The sequence below is a fragment of the Engystomops pustulosus genome, chromosome 7 (assembly GCF_040894005.1).
Source record: "Engystomops pustulosus chromosome 7, aEngPut4.maternal, whole genome shotgun sequence".
In the NCBI taxonomy this organism is placed as follows: domain Eukaryota; kingdom Metazoa; phylum Chordata; class Amphibia; order Anura; family Leptodactylidae; genus Engystomops; species Engystomops pustulosus.
The window spans coordinates 122,359,590-122,384,017 of NC_092417.1; the positions used below are offsets into that span (position 1 = coordinate 122,359,590).

Sequence of the window (24,428 nt, forward strand, 5' to 3'; positions counted from 1 at the left end):
TCTTTACGTCACCCTGCCACCAGTCCTGAGGTAATCTGAAGTCCTGGTACCTGTGCCTGCTCAGCAACCTCTGTGAATCACTGCATAAGGGTCAGGACTTCTTTTCCTTCCCATTGGTTCTGAGGAAATATGAAGGAGCGTTCATTGCATGCCCCAAGGAAACCTAAAGTCCCAGCACCTGCACACTGATTCACAGAGGCTGCTGAGCAGGCACAGGTATCGGGATTTCGGATCACCGCAGGACTGGCCGCTGGGTGACTTTGCACTCCACAGACAAAAGCGCACATACACTATATATGCATAATACACATAAACACATATTAACACTGCCCCATATATACTCTACACACGCTATATTCACACTACACATATAAATACATACACCATATGAAACACTGAAATTCAGTTGCACATAAATATATTATATATATATATCCACGTACCTGTACAATACTAATAATATTGCAGTAATGAATATATCACATATACATAAATATATACCAGCTGCGAAAAAACTGCACGTTAGTATACAGCGCCAAAAAAATGACTGCACTAAAGGGCTGCCTCTAAAAACACCACAGTCACTGACAGTATAATATCACAGGAATAAAAATTATGTCCTAATTACATTTATACAAAGACCGGAGGCTGTCTGATTTTAACCCTTCTATTACAATGTGTGATTTGCACATTGTAATAGATGATGTAGAAAATCCGCATATACTGTAGTATGGCAGTATATGGTAGGATCAGTCAGACAACCTGGAGTTAAAGTACCCTAGGGGGTCTGAAAAATAGTAAAAATAACAGTAATGCCCCCCCCCCACACACACACACATATATATAGTAATGGCCCCCACACACACAGATATATAGTAATGCCCCCCCACACACACATATATATACAGGCAGTCCCCGGGTTACATACAAGGATTATCAATAAAGCTTCATTACAGACACTTTACAGCTGATCATTGCACCCTGGGACTAAACTAAAGCATCCAGAGAGCTTCACCAGAGGTCACAGTGGGCAGAGGGGTCCGTCTTTAACTGTGGGTCGTCGGGTGTCCTTAAGTAGGGGACCGCCTGTATAGTAATGGCCCACACACACACAGATATATAGTAATGGCCCCCCACACACACACAGATATATAGTAATGGCCCCCCACACACACAGATATATAGTAATGGCCCCCCACACACACAGATATATAGTAATGGCCCCCCACACACACAGATATATAGTAATGGCCCCCACACACACAGATATATAGTAATGGCCCCCCACACACACAGATATATAGTAATGGCCCCCCACACACAGATATATAGTAATGGCCCCCACACACACAGATATATAGTAATGGCCCCCCACACACACAGATATATAGTAATGGCCCCCCACACACAGATATATAGTAATGGCCCCCACACACACAGATATATAGTAATGGCCCCCACACACACAGATATATAGTAATGGCCCCCCACACACACAGATATATAGTAATGGCCCCCACACACACAGATATATAGTAATGGCCCCCCACACACACAGATATATAGTAATGGCCCCCCACACACACAGATATATAGTAATGGCCCCCCACACACACAGATGTATAGTAATGGCCCCCCACACACACAGATATATAGTAATGGCCCCCCACACACACACAGATATATAGTAATGGCCCCCCCCACACACACAGATATATAGTAATGGCCCCCCACACACACAGATATATAGTAATGGCCCCCCACACACACAGATATATAGTAATGGCCCCCCCACACACACAGATATATAGTAATGGCCCCCCACACACACAGATATATAGTAATGGCCCCCCACACACACAGATATATAGTAATGGCCCCCCACACACACAGATATATAGTAATGGCCCCCACACACACAGATATATAGTAATGGCCCCCCACACACACAGATATATAGTAATGGCCCCCCACACACACAGATATATAGTAATGGCCCCCACACACACAGATATATAGTAATGGCCCCCCACACACACAGATATATAGTAATGGCCCCCACACACACAGATATATAGTAATGGCCCCCCACATACACAGATATATAGTAATGGCCCCCCACACACACACACACACACAGATATATAGTAATGGCCCCCCACACACACAGATATATAGTAATGGCCCCCCACACACACAGATATATAGTAATGGCCCCCCACACACACAGATATATAGTAATGGCCCCCCACACACACAGATATATAGTAATGGCCCCCCACACACACAGATATATAGTAATGCCCCCCCCCCCACACACACACACACACACACACAGATATATAGTAATGGCCCCCACACACACAGATATATAGTAATGGCCCCCCACACACACAGATATATAGTAATGGCCCCCCACACACACAGATATATAGTAATGGCCCCCCACACACACAGATATATAGTAATGGCCCCCCACACACACAGATATATAGTAATGGCCCCCCACACACACAGATATATAGTAATGGCCCCCCACACACACAGATATATAGTAATGGCCCCCCACACACACAGATATATAGTAATGGCCCCCCACACACACAGATATATAGTAATGGCCCCCCACACACACAGATATATAGTAATGGCCCCCCACACACACAGATATATAGTAATGGCCCCCCACACACACAGATATATAGTAATGGCCCCCCACAAACACAGATATATAGTAATGGCCCCCACACACACAGATATATAGTAATGGCCCCCAACACACACACACACACACAGATATATAGTAATGGCCCCCCACACACAGATATATAGTAATGGCCCCCCACACACACAGATATATAGTAATGGCCCCCCACACACACAGATATATAGTAATGGCCCCCCACACACACAGATATATAGTAATGGCCCCCCACACACACAGATATATAGTAATGGCCCCCCACACACACAGATATATAGTAATGGCCCCCCACAAACACAGATATATAGTAATGGCCCCCACACACACAGATATATAGTAATGGCCCCCAACACACACACACACACACACACAGATATATAGTAATGGCCCCCCACACACACAGATATATAGTAATGGCCCCCCACACACACAGATATATAGTAATGGCCCCCACACACAATTTATAATTTTAAAAAAATAAACTCTAATACTCACATTTCTTCACTCCCCTTTTTCTGGCCTTCATCCTCCGTCTTCTGTACTGGGCACGTAGTGAGGCGCCCAGCGCTGGCAGCGTAATGACGTCATTATGCTGCCAGCGCTAGGACGCTTACCGTCCTGTGCGCTGCTTCAGTGTGACAGAGCAGGAAGTGTCAGTGCGCGTCACTTCCAGCTCTGTCATGAGCGCAGCTCCAATACAGAATGCCGCGGACGGCACAAGCACCGCCCCCACCGGCCCAGAATCATTAAATTATAGCCTGCCAGGCCAGCAAATTCACGGGGGGTCCGACAGACAGAGGCATTAGTGATTGCCCCGGCCCGGGCCCCCCCGTCCGATGGGCCCGGACTGCGGTCGGTACGCCACTGCCAGCGGCCCCCGGCGCCTCCACCCCACACCACACATATTGTGTGCAGCACAGACCGCACAGTCTGCGGCCCACCGGCCGGGCCCCCGGGCCCCCCCCCCTAGTGTCTTAGAGTCCGGGCCCCATAGGGCAGTACCAGTTGTACTGCCCTATCGGCGGCCCTGACTACAGGATACTTGTCAGTTACATAAGGGCTCTACACCATTATTTGATACTTCTGTCTAGTACTGTTTACCATATTTCTGAGTCTCTTATACTGTATATTGTATATTTAGTTCATGTATCTTAGGACGTATTACCTGGCGTGCTTTCTTGTATTCATTCTGAGATGCTTCTCAGTCTATTTTTTATACATTTTTATGTTCACTAATAAAGATTTTCACCTTTTATGTTTCATTGAAGCCTTGTCTTTTCCTCTTGTTTGGTATTTTAACCCCTAGGCACACCACGACGTTATACTACGTCCCGGGGCTACATGCATAGCACGCTAGGACGTAGTATAACTTCCAGCTTCTGGGACCGGCTCACGAACTGAGCCAGTACCAGAAGCAGTGGCTGTCTATCACAGCTGACACCGCGCTGTAACACCCGTGATTGGAGCCGACTACGATCGCGGGTGTTAACCCCTTACACGCCACGGTCAAGCATGTCTGCGGCATGTAAGGGTGTTCCTGCTGTGGATCGGATCCCCCGTGCCGCTTACCGGGGCAGCCCCGAAGTCTGCCTAATGCTCTGGGGCTGCCCGATGTCCCTGCCAGTCAGATCCCTTCCGGGTCTGACTGTAAACTGTCTGAGAATGCGCCTGCCTGCTCAGACAGTTTATACTGCTCTACAATGAAATGGTATTGTAGAGCAGTGTATTGAACTTCAATCGGCAATCAGCATTGCTGGTTCAAGTAAGTATAAGTAAAACAATGTAAAAACACAAAAGTTAACACGTTAGAATAAATACAAAATTAACACATAAAAATATAAGCCCCTAAAATGACATTTTTCCATAAAAACACTTAATAAACTATTAAAAACAAACACACAAAAAACCACCACATATTTGGTATTGCCGCGTCCGTAACAATCTGTATAATAAAACAGAATCATTACTGGACCTAAACGGTAAACACGGGGGGGGAAAGATTTCTGAAAAAAGATTTTTAATTAATACCTTTAATAAAAAATTATCTTAAAAGTGATTTAAAAAATGTTACGCACTCTAAAATAAGACCACTAAAAAAAACTACTCTTCTCGCAAAAAATAAGCCCCTAACCAGATTTGTCAGCCGAAAAATAAAAAAGTTATGCGTATGAAAAGATGGTGATGCTAAAATGAACAAAATTGTCTCCAAATTAGTTTTTATTCAGTAAAATTGAATAAAATACACAAACCCCTCACATATTTAGTATCGCTACGTCAGTGACAATCTGCATAATAAAACAGAATCATTATTGGACCCGCAAAGTGAAGCCCGTAAAAAAAAAACACCTAAAAAAACTCTCCGAAAAAAAGATGATTTTTAATTAATACCCTTTAAAAAATGCTCTAAAAAGTGATTTTAAAAAGTTCCGCACTCTAAAATAAGACCACTAAAAAGAACAATCCTTCTCGCAAAAAATAAGCCCCTTACCAGATTTGTCAGCCGAAAAGTAAAAAAGTTATGCATATGAAAATATGGTGATGCTAAAATGAACAAAATTGTCTCCAAATTAGTTTTTATTCAGTAAAATTGAATAAAATACACAAAACCCCCCCATATTTGGTATCCCTGCATCCGTAACAATCTGCATAATAAAACAGAATTGTTATTGGACCTGCAAAATGAACCCCGTTAAAAAAAAAACCTCCAACTCTGCGAAAAACCTAATTTTCAATTAATACCCTTTAAAAAATGCTCTAAAAAGTGATTTAAAAAAGTTACACACTCTAAAATAAGACCACTAAAAAGAACAAATATTCTCGCAAAAAAAAACCCTAACCAGATTTGTAAGCTGAAAAATAATAAAGTTATGTATATGAAAGTCAGTGATGCTAAAATTTACATTTTTGCCTAATTACTACTTATTCAGTAAAATGGAAAAAAAAATTTTTTCTAAAAACCTATATAAATAAGGTCTTTTCGTAAATCGTGGAGACCCATAGAAGAAAAATAATATAGTATTTTTACAGTACGGTAAACGGCCAAAAATAATACAAAAAAAGTTCCTAAAAAATTGATTTTCATTTCCTCTACCAACAAAGAGTTACCACCACATATAGGGTATCGGTGTACTCGGTAGATATTGGGTATCAAACATTGTGGAACCTTTTTTCATTTTATCCATGTTTAATTTTCCACCCAAAATGAATGTATTGTCAAAAAATATTACAATTTGTAGACCACACCTCCATTTTGTTTTGACCCCTACAAAACACCAAAAGGGTTAACAAACTTCTTAAAAATGGTTTTTCATACGTTGAGGAGTGAAGTTTCCATAATGCGGTAATTTATGAGTCTAGCTATTATTTGGGCCTCTCACGGTCAATTAACAGTTGAGCATGTCCATCTAAATATTAGTTTTGGTGATTTTCCCAAAAATTTGAAAAATGGCACCAAATTCTGAGCCTCATAACATTCTAGTAAAATATGTGGAATCTTATAAAACCATGCCAACATAAAGCAGACATTTGGGAAATGTAAGTTATGAATTTATTTGGGTGCTATGACTATCTGCATCAAAAGTAGGGAATTTAGAACTTTGAAAATAAATATTTTTTCCAAGTTTATTTTTTTTCATAACTAAGCACAAAAGATTTCATCCAAATTTTTAAACTAATTTGAAGTACAATATGTCATGAGAAAACCATCTCAAAATCCCCTGGATATCTCATGGCGTTCCAAAGCTATAACCACTTATAGTGACACAGGGCAAATCTGAAAAATGGGGCCGTGTCCTTAAGGCCAAAAGAGGCTGAGTCCCGTAGGGGTTAATATACTATGTATTCTAGGCCACATGTAACTGTAGTGGGTACAGAGGAGAGAAACCAAAGACAGGTCATCCAGTTAAAGAAAATATGTTTTATGGGGAAACCTAATTACAATGTACAATACTAGAATGTACACAAACCTTTCTAATGATGTGTTAACTAGGCAGTTAACAATGATAAAGGACGTTGTTTAGCTGTTTACCCACTGGTGAAATTGGAAGCGTGCTGTGATACATGAAGTTCATTCCCTTGAAGTTATAAAATCTAGTTTTATTAGAGTTGCATGTAAAGAACCGCTGTTCTTGGCCTCGGTGTCATCTCTTCATATGAACCCAATTACCTTGAAGGTTAATGTAAAATGACAGTTAAGCGATTCTCCAGGAATCAGCATAATTCATATACAAATGGGTCAGTATAATATAAGCTAATATATAATTAGTTGTTATTTAAAATTTTGCTTCCCTTAGCAGAAAATGCTGGTGACATAGACTGTGATGGAGAATTAAAATACTACTGGCCCTTTAATCAGTCTGTTAATTTCCTCTGCGCGGTCAGTTGCAGGACAGAAGATGGCTGCTGGTCACATGTCCACATCACATGTCCTGCACCTGACTGGGCAGGTCATGTGATCACCACTAAGTTTGGCTGTAGTCGGTTGGTTGCAGTGTTGGTAGTTACACATCATTACTATGGTAACAGAGCAAGAAAGTCTGTTATATCATCACTGGGGGCAGAGCATAAGAGGGAGGAGGCGTTACTGAGAACTAAAGGATCATGGAACTTATAGTTTCCAGTGGCGGCCATCTTAGTGATAACTCCACCTACTTTAGAGAGGCCATCAATTTTGTAAATCATAAAATCAAACTATTTAAGCTCCATTTGGTGACTAATGACATTGAGTATTGTTACATTCATTTATTTATATCATCATGGGTTCTTGTCAGACGTTCATATTCCCGGAATACCCCTTTAAGCTGTACTCTTATATGTATAACATTTGTAAGCAACACAATATGCATCAATGTAAAGCTTCTACTTGGAATTGCTTTACTGTAAAGTTGTGCAATTTTCCAATGTGTAGAGATTAATATTGAAAAGATGATTTATTTCCATGCAGGATCTGTAAATCCTTCCTGATCTTGTATTGAAACTATCCAGACTAACAACAATCTGTAATCAGAAATGTGATGGTTTACTACAATGTTTATTCATATTAGCAGTAAGTTTCATAAGTGAAGGATATCCATCAATATCATGTAACTTAAAGTCCCAGGACCCGGGGGGGGGGGGGGGGTTTAGCTACAGCAGCCTTTGTCCCCACAAGAATTCTTACTATGCTCGACAAAACCTCTTCTCCTGATTGCTCAATGTGCTTGACAGGAAGTGGGAAGGAAACTGTATGAGTCTGGAGAAGAGGAGACTGACACAGGCACACGGGGTGCAGCTGCCCTCACAGGGAGCCAGATAAAGTGAATGAAACTTTAAATAAACAATTGAAATTATACAGAATGCTGACAAAGGCATTTTAAAATTGGCATAGCATAGGCGATTGAAACCTGTCACCAGGTTAAAATCACATTCCTGGTGACAAGTTCCCTTCTAAGGAAAAGTTACATGTGGTACATAATGTCAAATTATTAATACAATTTAGTCTGCTCCTCTTTTTCCATTTTCATATTTTAATGAGTTTAAGGGAGCCTCTGACACAGAAGTGAGCTAGGTATATTCTGCTTTACTAGGAAGATCTGCCCTGCAATGGGGAATTGTAAGTACAACTCTATTTTCTCTTTTTAAAGGACTTGGTAAACATGGCCTACGCAGTAAAAGTTTAAAAATCGTAACAAGAAAAGGATGGCACGGACTTAAGGAGAGAAAATGAGACTGATATCTGTCACAACAATTTGGCTAAACTGGAAATTATGTCTAGCTATTTGATTTGATATATTGGGTTTTGGTAAACTTGGGGTTTACGACATGGGGTTGTTAAACACTTTTCCTAACATGTATACAGCTAGTCTCAGTAGCTAGCCAAGTTTTACATGGCAGTATTCTGGTCAGTATTTGGCTTTAGTTTGTAAGCCAGAACCAAAAATGTATCCAAAAGTTAAAGATCTACAATTGCTGGGGTAGAATCCTTTTAGTAATGTGTTCAAAATACTAAGAAAACAGTGTACATTTGTTATGTCCCAGCAATTTCCCCAAGGGTTCTATTGCACTTGTCTTGTCTTTTTCTGAGAAAGTAAATAATGTGAACTTATTATATAAGACATTGAGGATTACACATGAAAGGAATTTGTTCAAGGAAAATACATTACTGTCTGTTCATGTGACACTAGGTATTAACAAAGAGAACATGATGTGCAGGTACTCCTAATCTTCAGGTGTTGGTGGTTTCAGTGGAAGCCCTATGTTCTTCTTTTATTTGTCTTTCATTTAATGTTTTGGAATATGAATTATAGGAGGCAAAGCAAACTAAAAATCTAAAATGAAAGAATTGGCTAACATAACTTATTTTGATCCATTAGAACCATATAATGCTTACATTTCAGATTACTTGTTTAGTTTGTTATGACAGTGTCTAAGAGATACCGTTTATCTTGGTGCATATTTAGAAGATCCAAGATGGTGCCCAGGTAATACTTGCTTGGAGATTTATTTTTCAGTTTAGACTTTAAAAACAGTATTTACAATATTTACAGTGCCTTGCATAAGTATTCTGCCCCTTGAACTTTTCTACCTTTTGACAAAAAAATGACAATTTTATATCTTTGTTTTAAAGAATCAACAACAAGTGCAACTAAATTGTGAAGTGGAAAGAAATGTATTGAATATTTTAAACTTTGTAAAATAAACTGAAAGTGGGGTGTGTAATATAATGTGCACCCTTTGCTTTTCAGTGCAGCAAAATTCTTTATCTTCCAACAAGACAATGATCCCAAACATAAAGCAAAATCTATAATGGAATTGTTAACTGGCCTGTCCAGTCAAAGTCGAGACCCACTTTTCAGTTTTTTTTTTTTTTTTTTTTACAAAAGTTTAAAATCCCATGAATTTCATTCCACTTCACAATTGTGTCCCACTTCAATTTGCCAAAAAAATTACAATTATATACCTTTGAAGCCTGAAATGTGGCAAAAGGTAGACAAGTTCAAGGGCGCCAAATACTTTTGCAAGGCACTGTATATTAGAGATGGAAATGATTTCTGCTGATATCAGATACAGGTAGGTTTAGTATTGTTGCATTTTATGCCCATATAATAGATAATAAGATAAATACTACAGAATCCAATTTATATACATCTAAGGATTTGAAATAATGGGATCCACATTATATAACTTTTGCCTAAAACTGGCCTCCTATGACAGTACCAAGAAACTAATATTGAAATGAAAACTCCATTACTTACGCAGAATATTTATTCTTTCCAGGATGTGATTCAGGTTTTGGAAAAGCTGCTGCTCATAAAATGGATAAGATGGGTTTCAGAGTGATTGCAAGTGTGTTGGATCTTCAAAGCCCTGGTGCCAAAGATCTCAGAAAACGCTGTTCAGATAGGTTGACCATCATTCAAATGGACTTGACCAAACCGGAGGACATAACGAGAGCTCATCAGATCATAAGTGAAAATACAGATGAAAATGGTATGTCTATATAAAAATGGGCACTTAAATTTTATATACTTCTGACAGTCAATCATGTTCCATTTGTGTTTGATTGAGCTTTCCATTTTTTCACTAATAAATAATGTATATTTAATTTTTTTTACATACCTATATAAGGGCTTTTTTGTGTCACAAATTATCCTTTCTGGTATTTAATATGGTAAAGTTGACAACACATTTGCACCATTTTTGTTTTTGTTTTCTGTGTGCTCTTATTGACACCTCCACTTTATTTGAGTCCAGAGAATCATGGAGATACCAAATTTATAGAGGTATTAGGCTTTAATAGATTTTTAAAAAATTGTATTGTATGAAAAAAAAATCTCCTTTTTGCCATATTCTGAGGCCAATAACTTTTTCATACTTTAGTTGTTAGCAATGAAAAGGTCACTTCATCCTGCAAAAAACTATTTTGGGGACTGCCTAACGTTTAGAGCACTTATTACATTTTTGTGTTAAAAATTGAAGGAAAAACTGGCCATTTAGAGGCTATTTTCTGTTACAGGGTCTACTGCTAGAACAGTTTTTTTTTTTTTTTTTTTTTTTTTTATTGGGCATTTTAGGACGTGACCATACCTAACATTTTAATGATTTCATTTATTTTTATATAAGTGGGTTGATTTTCCATGTTTCCAGTTTTAAATTTTTCTACTATATTCTTAAACCCTGTACTACTGCATTGAATTTTAGATTTATATGGGTATATTCTTACTAATGTAATGCCACCAGCTGTCAAAGCAGCCCCAAGATGGCGGCACCCAAGTTCCCTGGCATATATACATATATATGCCAGACTGTTTTTCTGGGGGCATTTAAATGGTTAACACCCGTGATTAGCCAGAGAGCCCTCTTCATGCACTCACTGACACACTATGTTTGGGAATGTCATTGTGCAACAAGATTTAATTAAAGGTTAAAAGACAACTACCATGGGGAATCTACTTTCTGAAAGATTCCCCATTGTAAACTCCCTCTCCATGCGCAAGCTGCATCTTGCGTTTCTCTAAATCTGGTATGCAGCTGCTGCTGAAATAAACTGTGAACCTTGTATGTGCTCCGGGGTCAAAGGCTACTCCAGTTCTGGACATACACAGAAGCCTCTTAGACTCATTTGCATTTTTCTAAAAAATCCTCTTTCATGAAAAATAAGCCATTAACAGCTAAATGAAGAACAAATCATGTTTCAAGGGGCACACACAGGGCCGCCGATAGGGCAGTACAACTGGTACTGCCCTATGGGGCCCGGACTCTAAGACACTAGGGGGGGGCCCGCAGGGCCGCATCTGCCATGAGCAGAGCCGGATCATCATTGGCGCTATTGGAGCGCTAGCGCCGGGCCCCCGGATCCGGATTTATTGGTTGGGGGCCCCCGGCCTGGCGCTCCAATAGCGCCGATATTCATGCTCCTGCTGGGGCCCCGGCAGGCCCCGACACTCTCCACGGTAGACGGGCAGGGACCTCCGTCCGTCCGGACCGGAAGCTCCTGCCCGTCACTGTATAGTGCTCGATGCGGCCGGAAACGGCCGCTCGAGCACTATTACTGGAGCGATGTGCGCCGGGGTTGTCTTCCGGCCACATCGCTCCATGAATTAGGATGCGCGGCCGCGCGATGACGTCATCACGCGGCCGCGCACCCTTTCCTGCCTGGCCGCGGGCTGAAGAAAGAAGATGTGGGAGCCTGAGGTGAGTACGAGTTTTTTTTTTTAAATCAAATAGCAGTAAAAACATGGTGGGGGCTTATTAAAATATGGGGGCAGAACATTATATAATTCATGGTGGGGGAGGAGGCAGCATATTAAATAATTCAGTGTGGAGGGGCAGCACATCATTTAATTCCTTGTGGGGGGGCAGCACATCATTTATTCCATTGTGGGGGGGCAGCATATCATTTTATTCCATTGGGGGGGGGCAGCATATCATTTAATCCATTGTGGGGGGGGCAGCATATCATTTAATCCATTGTGGGGGTGCAGCATATCATTTAATCCATTGTGGGGGGGGCAGCATATCATTTAATCCATTGTGGGGGGGGGCAGCATATCATTTATTCCATTGTGGGGGGGCAGCACATCATTTAATTCATTGTGGGGGGCAGCATATCATTTATTCCATTGTGGGGGGGCAGCATATCATTTATTCCATTGTGGGGGGGCAGCATATCATTTAATCCATTGTGGGGGGGGGGCGGCATATCAATTAATTCATTGTGGGGGGCGGCATATCATTTAATTTATTGTGGGGGGCGGCATATCATTTCATTCCTTGTGGGGGAGGGGGCGGCATATCATTTTATTCATTGTGGGGGGGCAGCATATCATTTCATTCCTTGTGGGGGGCAGCATATCAAATAAATCATTGTGGGGGGGCAGCATATCAATAATGAGGGGATGTGTTCTATGTGGGGTAGCGTGCGGTCACTTGTGTTGTGAGGGTTATTTAGGAGCGCAGTGTTGTTATCCAGGAGACTTTATACTGTAAGTGACTGTGGTATTTTTAGGGACGCCGGGTGGAGATGCTGCACGGAGCTGAAGATATACAGCTGTGAATTCACCTGTGATACGTCATAGATTGGAGAACCCGGAATAAAGTCCTCCTGATGGAAGAGATTGTCATCTATAAGGTACTAGATGCCACTAATGACTCCCAGATCCTGTAGTCAGTCACACAGTGTCAGGGAGCTGTCTGTAGGGTTGTTAATTGTTAGTAAAGTTTTCAGCATTTTCTGAACAGGTAGCGGAATTTGATAAAAGATTTTGCAAATCTGAAAGTAAGGAGACTGATTGCTCCGTGAATCTGAATTTGCGGTTACTTTGCCAAGATCTAGCTGATGTGGCTTCAGGCCAGAGTATAGTTTGTAGAACATGGTCCTTGCTGACCGCGTCACAAGGACTGCACCCTAAGCCAGTTATAATGCAAGGAATTCCACAGTGCTTGGAGTGGCAGTGCACTGTAAAGACAAACGATGTCATTACAGTTCACTGCAGCTCCAAGTGCTCAGAGCTCCCTGCATCATATATGGGTTATGATGTGAGAAGTGCAGTCCTTGTGATGCAGTCAGCACAAGGACCATGTTGCACCAACTGTACACTTTTTTGGAGCTGCTGGGACCAACTGTTTGTTGCAATAGAGGCTCAAAGTGATTTGAGTTGGTTTAATTTTTTGTTTACACCTATGGTGAAGTTTACATATATTTATAAACATTGTTGCATTTACTTTATCCATTGAATGCTGATGCTTATTTATTGGCATTCTTGTGACTACACACTTATAGATGCATGCATCTAATAAAGTTATTTTTATAGTGTGGTACATGAGTATTTTGTCTTTATATATATCCCTTGTTTAAAGGGAATCGAGCACCAGGTGCACAGCATAGTACCTGAAGGTATCATGCTATGCACCTGATGACCCTGACTTCAGCACTGTAAGTTCCATCAAAATGGCCTCTATGGTTATCCTTTAATGCTTTTATAAAGAATTATGTTAATTACCAGCTTAGGAGCAGTGGGAGTGCTCCAGTGCACCTAAGGGCTCCTTATGTCACCCAGCGGCCAGTCCTGCGGACTGCGGTGATCCGAAATCCCGATACCTGTGCCTGCTCAGCAGCCTCTGTGAATCAGTGTGCAGGTGCAGGGACTTTAGGTTTCCTTGGGGCATGCAATGAACGCTCCTTCTTTTCCTTCCCATTGGTTCTGAGGAAATATGAAGTCCTGACCCTTATGCAGTGATTCACAGAGGTTGCTGAGCAGGCACAGGTACCAGGACTTCAGATTACCTCAGGACTGGTGGCAGGGTGACGTAAAGAGCCCTTAGGTGCACTGGAGCACCCCCACTGGTAATTAACACAATTCTTTATTAAAACATTAAAAGATAGTGGCGGCCCTAGCAATTGCACTTTATAATGTTATATTTGTTATATGTTGTCTGTTAAACACTTTTATATGTTTACTGTTCACCATGCTTTAGTTTTTGATGCCATATTTGCACTATAATAAATATACTTGACCAAAAGTATGACTCCTATTGGCAATCTACCAGAAGAGTGTGCCTTGTCGTAGCAACAGGCCTCAAACCCTGTTTGTGAAAGGTCACTGCGGGGGGCAGGAGGCTTGTTCGGTTTTGGGGTGTGTTGGGGCCCAGACACTTTTGCTGTATGGGGCCCCGAATTTCCTGATGGCTGCCCTGGGCACACACCAGCATGTATGAATGCTTGGCTTAAAACCACTAAAGGCATGTGTTTGATTTCTTTTAAGCTTTTAATACCTGTGAATCAATATTTCAATGCCAAGCGACTTTGTTTTAAAGGTTCATATTTTCATTATTCAACTTTCAGATAAACTAAATTAAAGGTAACCTGTCACCAGGGACATCATTTTCACTAAAGACAAGCTGCCGAAGCCCATTGCAGCTGGATTGCAAAGATGTCTTTCTGCCTTTTCTGTGCATTTTAATTACCATATAATTGTGTGTTATAACTTACCTTGCACCCTGAAAGAATCCTGTTCGGAGTCCCAGGTCTGTCTTAGTTTGGCTGCATTTAAAAAAAAAAAAAAAAAAAAAACCTACATGACTTTGTCTGGGCTGCTCTCAGCTCTCACCCTTGTGTTCACAGCTCTCAGCCCCAGGGCCGGTTCTAGACAAAGTGGGGCCCTGGGCAAAACTAAAAGTGGGGCCCCAAAATATAACTATTTTATGACCAGTCACAGTCAGTAAGAGGCTCCCTTTAGTATGGTAAAACAAACTGTAATTTTGAAGAATTTTATAGGAGATGGATCATATTGAGATTGATGGGCAGCACAGTGGCTCAGTGGTTAGCACTACAGCCTTGCAGCGCTGGTCAACATCTGCAAAGAGTTTGTATGTTCTCTCTGTGTCTGCGTGGGTTTCCTCTGGGTCCTCCAGGTTTTCTCCCACACTCCAAAAAATTACTGGTAGGTTGATTAGACTGTGAGGCCCAATGGGGACAGGGACCAATATTTTCTGAAAGCAGACACTTGCCCCATTTGCAAAATTGCATCAAAGATTTTATAGACATAGGCGCATTCATGCAATTTTGAATCAAACTGAAACATTTTATAAAAAATATTAAAAAATTTACTTTGATGGCAAAAAATTTGTTCCAAACAGAAAATATTTACTTTCACATCTCCTAAATGTAATAGATGGACATGTGTAGAGTTCACAAATGTCCCATATTGATATGGTTACATAAATAAATCCACATAATATCACTAAAACTGTAATAACTAGATATCTGCTTTTCAGCTACAAATTTTAAGACAGTCACAACCTGAAAAATATATCAATAAAACAGAATAAAAAAGTAAAGGTGCCATAAAACCTATATAATTATAAACCTATGTAATTATATAAACCTATAAAGCAGACAACCAGACGATGCATTTGGCAATTAACATTCAAATATGTAAAATCCAGAAGTTATATAAAGAAAATATAATTTCCTAAAACAGTAAGGCTACATTCACACTGCCGTTGCCCGCCCGTACTGTAGCGGGCAACGGCAGCGCACGGGTAGAGGAGGAGGAGGTGAGCGCTGCTCACCCCTGCCCCCTTCCATAGGAAGTTATGGCGCACGGCGCCGTACTACGGACAAAGATGGGACATGTCCTATCTTTTTCCGGGGTACGGAGCAGTACGGTGCCGCACGTGTGCTGCACCATACCGCTCTCGTAGGGCGCCGTGCGCCCATTGCCGTGTATGAGGGACGTATATCGGCCGTATATACGTCCCCCATATGGCAGTGTGAATGTAGCCTAAGACGTGAGGAAATCATACAGGCCCCACATGTGTATATTCACCAAAATATGCAGCAAAGGGAACTGCAGAAAATTGCACTGAGCGTCACACAGATCTATCATTGTATGTTCCCTTACACAATGGTAACACAAATACATAAATATATATCCATAAACCAAGCTAATGAGATAATAAAAGTCACTATTAGATGTTGCCATTGTATTATCTGCACAATAACAGAACCCTCCGTGATGCATAAGAATGAGTGAGAACGTCATAACATAGGTGTAAATAATGGAGGATGGAGTGAAATAAAAACTTTATTCCAGAACACATGTGTGTTTTTGGTGTTACATATAACTTTATGGACATGTTCTGGGTCGCTGTGTAGTCACATTAGGAGAAGAAGATCAAATGTTCATTGTATCAGTCAATTTTCCTAACAAAAAAAATATCACAAAATAAAAGGCAATAAGAGAGAAAGTGTGTTATTAGATAGTTCTGCATAGAGATGGGTTAAAAACTTGAATATTAGTTGATATTATCCCTTCTCAAAATGTAGTAACACATAAAGTGATTATTTCCATTTGTCTGTGAGGTGCAGCAGCTCCTGTGTGCAGCACATTCTCCCTGCAGCCTGATGGCTAAGAATCTGGAGGGGACTACATTTCAGGCGGCTGTATCTCTGGCTCTGTGACACATAGAACCTCACTTCTTTATTGCTATGAAAGGAGAGTCTCCTCTTATATGAATCTAAATTTGTGTTTCTAAGTGTCAGGAAAATGGAGATATTAACTGTTAAACTGCTATTGGAGTGATTTTTATATATAAAAATGGCACCTGATATTCTCACTTTAAACCTGAATATCTCTGGATCCATGGCACCTAGAAACAAAATTCAAGAGATTCTCCCCTTTCCCCTTCCAGGGGGCCCTGGGCAATTGCCCCCTTTGCCTACCCATAGCGCCGGCCCTGCTCAGCCCTCACCCTTGTGTTCCTATACAACTCCTCCCTCCTATACTGATGTCAGATCATAAGATGCTTTCTTTTCATTTTGGATCTACCTGACCAACAAAAATATTGAAAAAACAATTGTCTTTGCAAGCAAACTTTGATTACAAAGCTTGGCATGACCAGAGTATGCATCACATACACTGCAACAATGTTAAAGTGAAAGTTGAGCCAATCTGTAAAAATAAGCTGGTCACTGTGGAGGCATCAAGACTTCAAGTCTTGGCTTGCTCAAATCTAAACTGGAATGGCAATTTGGAAAGAATTTGCACCCTTTTGGCACTGCTTTTAGAATTTTAAAGCTATACAACCAAACATTTGATAAGAAAAAAATAAAGCATTTGTGGTTAATTAGCAGCTACAGTAATGATGAAATAGTATGCAGAAGGGCTTCTTGGATATTTTCTACTCACTAGCCAATTTATGGTAATGCCAGTGCCACAGCAGGCAAACAAATACTACCATGCCAATTACAGAATCGACTAAATTTCACAATAAAGTTCACATGACAACCCTAGCAGCACCAAGTATCACAGTGTAGGATAACATGACTCTCTTAAATCGCCACATATAAAACGATTCAGCTCAAAGTGCCTTCCTATAGAAGCAAAGAATAAAGTAGCATTTTAACTGAAAATACTTAAAGGATTGTCCACTTTCAGTAAATAATTGATATTGTTTGTATAATTAAAGTTATAAGTTTTCCAGTATACTTTCTGTATCAATTCTTTATGGTTTTCTAGATCTCCGCTTGGTCTTAGTCTATAGGAAGCTGAACTGTTTTTCTTCCAGGGAATAGAAGTCCAGTGTCCATGATCGTGTAGTCACACATATGCACGACCTATTATAACCAAAAACTCAGAACACTCTTCAGCTGTGTGATATCACATAACAATGGACCAAATTCTGTCCATTGAAAGTAAAATTGGACGCTTTCTATAGCTGGACAGCAAGCAGAGATCTAGAAAACCATGAGGAATTGATAAAGTATATTGAAAATTGTACAGGCAGTCCCTGACATCCGATTTAAAGACTACCTCTAGTTACAGGCAGACCTCTCTGCCCACTGTGACCTCTGGTGAATCTCTCGGGATGCTTTACTTTATTCCGAGGCTGCAATGATCAGCTGTAAGGAGTCTGTAATTGATAATCCTTGTTCCCATGACCGCAAAAAAATGTTAAATATCCACAATATACTAGTTATGTTTTCCAAACAAACTCCACTTCAGTACAAACCTAACCTACATTGGAAGTAACCCAAGGTACTTTTTATTTATACAAGAAATATAAATAATTTGCTGAAAAGTTGACAACCTCTTTCAGCCACAAGTCCCCCAGCCCCTGCAGCACAGATTGGCACATAGTAAAGTATATATTTAATAGCCCATTGAATAGATCTAAGGTTACGTCTCATTAGTCTCCATGTGTCTCTTGTTTTGTACATTTCTATCTGTATATGTACAACAGGTGAATCTGTTTGTTCTAAAAATATAAAAAATATTATCCTACAGTGTTCCAGGTTAGAAGTAAACAGTTTTGAGGTAGTCTGAGGACAGGCCCTGTTGCTTGTTTTTCAGCATTTCTTCTTGGGAGAATGATTGATTCATCAATCACTTCTTGTACTATAACTTAATATAATTTTTCTATTTAATTACTTAGTGACTGTGACTAAGCCATACTATGTGTTTAGATTCTAGTTTCATCCAGCAGGTGTAAGAAAACACAGTAAGGACTCAGAGTTTTTAATCTATTTACCCTTTTGAGATTTCTGCCATTTTAAGGTTTGTTTTCCTTTTTCTTGCTGTTTAGGGCTGTGGGCACTGGTGAATAATGCTGGGTACTGTGCTCACTTTGGAGATGCGGAGCTGTCACTAATGTCCACTTACAGAGGCTGCATGGAAGTAAACTTTTTTGGAACACTTGAAATTACCAAAACTTTATTACCATTGATACGTTCCTCTAAAGGTCGGATTGTGACCGTTGGCAGCCCAGCCGGTAATTATGCCCTCCTCATTTGTCTTGATCTATAGTATTAGCTTGGAGTGTAGTGTAAAAAAAAGTTTGTTGGGCTACATTCATACGACTGTTGGGGGACCTCCCGTGGGCCGCCAGGTGTCCGCCGTGGCACACGTTAGTGTGAATGTAGCCTTAGTCATATGTAAATTTCACTGAAATTGTGCACTCATACACAAGTGGGGGAAATGGGTTACAGTTACAATTGCACCTAACACTGTATGAATTTACAGTGCAGATCTTTGTAATTCTCTTTTTACACCTGGGCAACTTGCCAGAATAAAGGCATCTTTTACACTTAGAGGAGAGGTGGCTCTACCATTACCACGAACAGAGATTATTTACAGTAGGGAGTCTACGGAAGTCTATGCCACAAGATGTTGCAAGGCCTGATAGTCTGTATAGTTTCAAGAGGAACTTCAACCTCTTGCTTAAGAGAAAAATATCACATGGAGTGGGAATTCAATTTGGCTGCTAGAACATTGATCCAGAGAATTATTCTGACTGCTATATTGAGAATCTGCCAGGAATTTTGTAAGGACTGTAAGAGTATTGGTTGAACTTCATTGAATAGTTTTGTAGTAAATAAAGTGAAAAAAATAGATGCAGTTCCAACAATTCCATCCCTAGAAAGGTCCAAATTTTAAGGCGTGATTTAAATATTAATTAAATGTATTATTATATGTGGAGTTTCCTATTATATTATAAAATGGTTGAACTCTTGTATAGTTTTGCAGTGATGGTCAAAGATTTACAAATGGCTGGTAGTGTCTGTCAGTGTTATGAGTATGTTCTATTAAAACTGACTGAGTGAAAACCATTTCTGCTGTGTCAGTGTGTTTTCCGTACTAATAATGTAAGCTGGACTTTAATAAGTAATAGTGTTAGCCTTATGCTGCAGCTGGTATCCTGTCCATTTGTCAGAGAAGAAAATATAATTGCTAAAAACCAATGCAGCTTGGCTTATTAGTAGCCATAGAGGGCAATCATGATCACACCAATTTTATTGTTCTAATTCTAGACAAACGTTTTAAAAATGAGATCACAATGAAAAAGGGCTGCATCCTTATTTCCCATCTTACAAAACGTCTTATTGTACTTTTAAGTGGCACCATAAAATATTCCTTGCAATGTCCTGGGAAGCTGGAAAAGTCCAAATGCTGTGGAATTGACATAAAACAAACTTTTATCAAGTTACTCTGCAATCCTAATGACAAATCCCCCTTTTCTTTAGGTCCACAAGATCCCAGACACAAAATTTATATAGTATTCATTGTGTTATAAACATTTTAATCTTTGAAAAAAAATAAAATGTATTTATGGTATTACGTTTTGTCATATTCTCATACACTTGTAATTGTTTTCATTTATTCTATTTTGGGCTCTGTAAAGCTTCTTGATTTGGTTTTAGAACATTATTTTCTGTCATTAAAGTGGTGCAACCTCAGGAGAAGGAGCCATAATATTTAGTTTAATTCTGCCATAAACTAACTAATTGCTGGTTAAAAGTACAACTCCACTGTTCTTTAAAGGTTAAGCCACTTTAGCTAATGTTTTTTTTAAGTGTGTGGAGGCAGGATATTGGGTAATTTACCAATATACATCTATCATGTAAAATGAGGCCAGACATTCCTAACCATAAAATGGGTGCAGATTGAGGATCATGTGATCTCTCTGTCCATGAACAATCGCCTTGATCTTGTATTCAAGTTTCTGGCAGGGCAATTGATCATGGATAGATCACATGATCCTCCATCTATAGCCATTTTTTGGTCAAATGTCGGGCTGAATAGAAAAAAGACAGGAGGTTTCACTTTACATATCAATAAAGTGGTGCAGAACTTTTAATGGATAATGGTAAATTACATGTTAAAAAACATGGGATGGTGGGCTACTCCTTTTAACTACTCCAGGTATACCATCCAGCATGATTTATCTGGTGCGGCATATGAATGTGGAGCGTAAATCTGAACAGGTTTATTCAGCAATGAATACATCTATCCTCATTGTGTTTCCAAAGAGGAACCTTTGAAACATTTTTCTGAGTAATCACATTTATGTAATGAAAATCACTGGATTGATCTTCTAATTCTGCTTATGACTTGTTATATAGGTGAACATTCATTTCCATTTTTGGCTGCCTATGGCTCCTCAAAAGCTGCCCTGAGCCGGGTCATGGACACATTTCGTCATGAACTTATGCCCTGGGGAGTGAAAGTCAGCATGATACAGCCAGGATCCTACAGAACAGGTTTGTAACAGATCGAGACTTTCTAAAAAAAAATCAGACCTCAACAGGACCCAAGTTGACGCTAGTTCATTCTCGTGTTATTTGTGTGAACACTGTATTGATTTTTTTTTTTTTTTCTGTCAACACGTGGGTGATAAATTTTAATGTGAAACTCTTGAAGGGATTGTTCACAGGCGCTTGTCTAAAGTTAGAGTAGCCGTCATTTTTATATGTTGTAGGGCAGGCAATTTTAAGCCCTTTTCAAATTGGATTAGTGACCCAAATCTTGCTGCTTCCTCCTTGTGTTCTGCAGACTTCCCCCTGCTGCTGTTTTATTAGGGTGCATTCACACGTGGTATGCCCATCGTGTGCTGGAGAGGAGGTGGCCCCAAAGGAAACAGCGGCACACGGCCGCACACCAGGTAAAAGATGGAGCATGTCCTATCTCTTCCTGGTGTGCAGCACTGAACGGTGCCACACATGTACCGCCGCCTTGCCGCCATTGCGGTCTATGGGGACATCCCCGCAGAAGGCGTTGTGAATGAACCCTTAGATCGACATTGCAGATAGATTAAAACAAATCCATTATACACAGAAAAAGTCCACCAATGGTCAAATAACTAAATCTACCTGATAAATAGATCCCAGTAACCTGTATAGAATGTCTAGTGCTCAGAACCAGTGAAGGTATTTCCTTACAAATTAGTATTGAACATTATCCGGAGGACAAGGGACCTATACACAGGGATATACAGACCAAAGGTGGACACTGCCAAGACAAGTGTTTTGTCCTTGACTGGTTCTGAGGACCAGACCATCTATACAGGTTACTGTGATCCATTTATCATGTATATGTAGTAATTTGAACATTGGTGGACTTTTTCTGTACATTTTCAAAATTTAGTTTTTTGTTTCCTTTTTTGTGGTATTTGTAAGTAAATGTGCCCCTTTGTACCCCCTCTAGATTAAATAGAAGGTTCACAAAATCAAAGTCAAACTTCACTAAAAGGGCTATTTCCGTGTATGCTGGGTTTCAAGAAGATTCAAGAAGATCGTGCACTAGAAATCCTGAATCTGTTGTGTCCCCGACCATCCCCCTTTTTTTACTTTTTGTGCACCTTTCACATACGGTGTGTGACACAAGTTGAATGCGGTGCTCGGTCCGAATCAGTTGGACTGACCAACGGCACGCCCCCTAATTTGTTTCGCATGCAGGCTAGCGCAGTGCGACACAATAGCGGCGCTGACACTTCTTGATTACCTGTGCAAGCAGTTTTTTGTATGTTTACGATGCGTTTGGCTAGTTTGAACCTGATTTTCTTCATTTCTGGAAGTGTAATCAGCTGTGAAACAGATTCAAACCAGCCAAACACATGGTAAATATACAAAACCGCATGTGGTTTTTATTGCATTTAAAATGCACCAAGAATGGTCCAAGAACGCACCCTTAGACAACCACACAGGTGAGTGTAAAGCTTGTAGCTAAGATGCACAGGCTATGATCTCATTGGTTCGCAGCCCGTGCTTGTGATTATGTCACAGGAGGCAGATCCCGCCCCTCCATCTTGCTAATTGTAGTTCTTTTCAGTGCTGTAAAACATGGTTGCTATGGGCCAAAAAGGTACTTAATGGGTACTGAGAGGCAAAATACTTTGAGGAATGATTCCCAGGGATTTTGTTGCTCAAAATGACGGTTACCCTTTAATCATAGGCTAAATTACATGATCAATGCGAAATTGACCTTCATTCCGGCAAATAAACACAGGAGGTTTCTGACAGGATAGACTATATTATTCTTTCTGCATATGAAAGGTTCTTGTCCTTTCCTAAAGTGCCATCCAATAAATAACTTGCATTCTAAAGGAAATCCATTGCCAGTCCTCTAAAAGGGGTGTCCAGTAACCAACCGTTCTTTATCCCCTTTATATCTCATTGGCCTCGCACCATTCGGGAGAGCCGGATATTCAGCAGCCTGTCCACGTGTCCTAAATAGAGTTGTCTGCTCAATGGGGCACCATTTGATTCTTCATATCACCTTAAGACAACCAGCCTCTGTAGCAGATCTGCCAGAGAGCATCCACCTTTCCTTTTATTCATAAGGATTTTCTTCTTTACAATTTTTCCCTTTATATGTGGTACATACATAGATGGATAGAGATGTATACATATATACACCTATACATGGAGACCGTGTTCACTTTCACATGACTAGCTTGTTCTGTGGTAAGTGAGCAACCCAATTATGACAGGTCCTTATCAGATATGTGTATTTTTGTCCCTCTCTTCTTAGTATTTGGAGATGTTATTTGGTATATGCATCATGAACAATTCTGAAACGGTCTAGACACTTTAATTGGACTGATAGACCACAAAATATGAAAGTGGCTCAGATAAACTATAAGCAATATCAGGTTAGATGCCATCTCCATGCATTTAAATTCTTTATTTTTTACATTTTATCAAGTTTAATGAATCAAACTAAATGGTTATTTTTGTATCAGCAACAAGATCGCCAGCAGCGAACATAACATATTCTGTACTAAAACTTTTTTCCTTCTATAAACAAATTAAGTAAAAATTCTAATGGTGTATATAAAATATTAACAATAACCTAAATAAACATTACAAGACAAAGTAATTAAAAAACAAATTCAACTCCTAAGACCTAGTTTATGGAGCATTCAGCCAAAGTATTAGTAAATATGTGAACAACATTACAAAAAAAAAGTTTCCCTCAATCGGTATCACCAGATTAGGAAACTTGGTATCACAACTGATGTCCAATGCATTTGTCTAGGGCCCACTGCCGCTCAATATCTAAGAATCTTAAGATATTTGTTACATTATGAAATCTACCTTTTACACTTCATAAAATCTAAGCCCCTGCAGTCTACTCTTAAAATATAGAGAATATTTACTTCAAATATGCAATTATGTGGTTAAGAGTTATTGTATCCTTTTTAAACATGGGACTTACAAGGGGTTAAAAGCCATAAAAGTAGCGGTGCTCATCTTAGGACCTGGCATCAGGAGTGGCAGGTTATCACTGATTACTTTGGCCAAGCATTATTTCCTATATGGTAAATCACTGGCTGAAGCAGATCATTATTGCAGCCAGTGATTGGTTGAGTTGATATTTCTGTATGTGTGTTGGAAGGCAGCACGACCTAGGCAGAACTGAGTAATTGGAGGTGAGATTTAAGCCCTTTCTGATCCAGGAAACCT

The 24,428-nt window shown here is 40.0% G+C and overlaps 1 protein-coding gene across 1 annotated transcript in view; it reads left to right on the forward strand.

Moving 5' to 3' along the window:
• Positions 1-24,428, forward strand: part of HSD11B2 (hydroxysteroid 11-beta dehydrogenase 2) — a 44,343-nt gene that overhangs the window by 17,536 nt on the left and 2,379 nt on the right. The window contains exons 2-4 of the mRNA XM_072117719.1: positions 9,959-10,171; positions 18,770-18,955; positions 21,087-21,224. Of these exons, the coding sequence (XP_071973820.1) occupies positions 9,959-10,171; positions 18,770-18,955; positions 21,087-21,224 (537 nt within the window). The remainder of the gene's footprint in view (positions 1-9,958; positions 10,172-18,769; positions 18,956-21,086; positions 21,225-24,428) is intronic.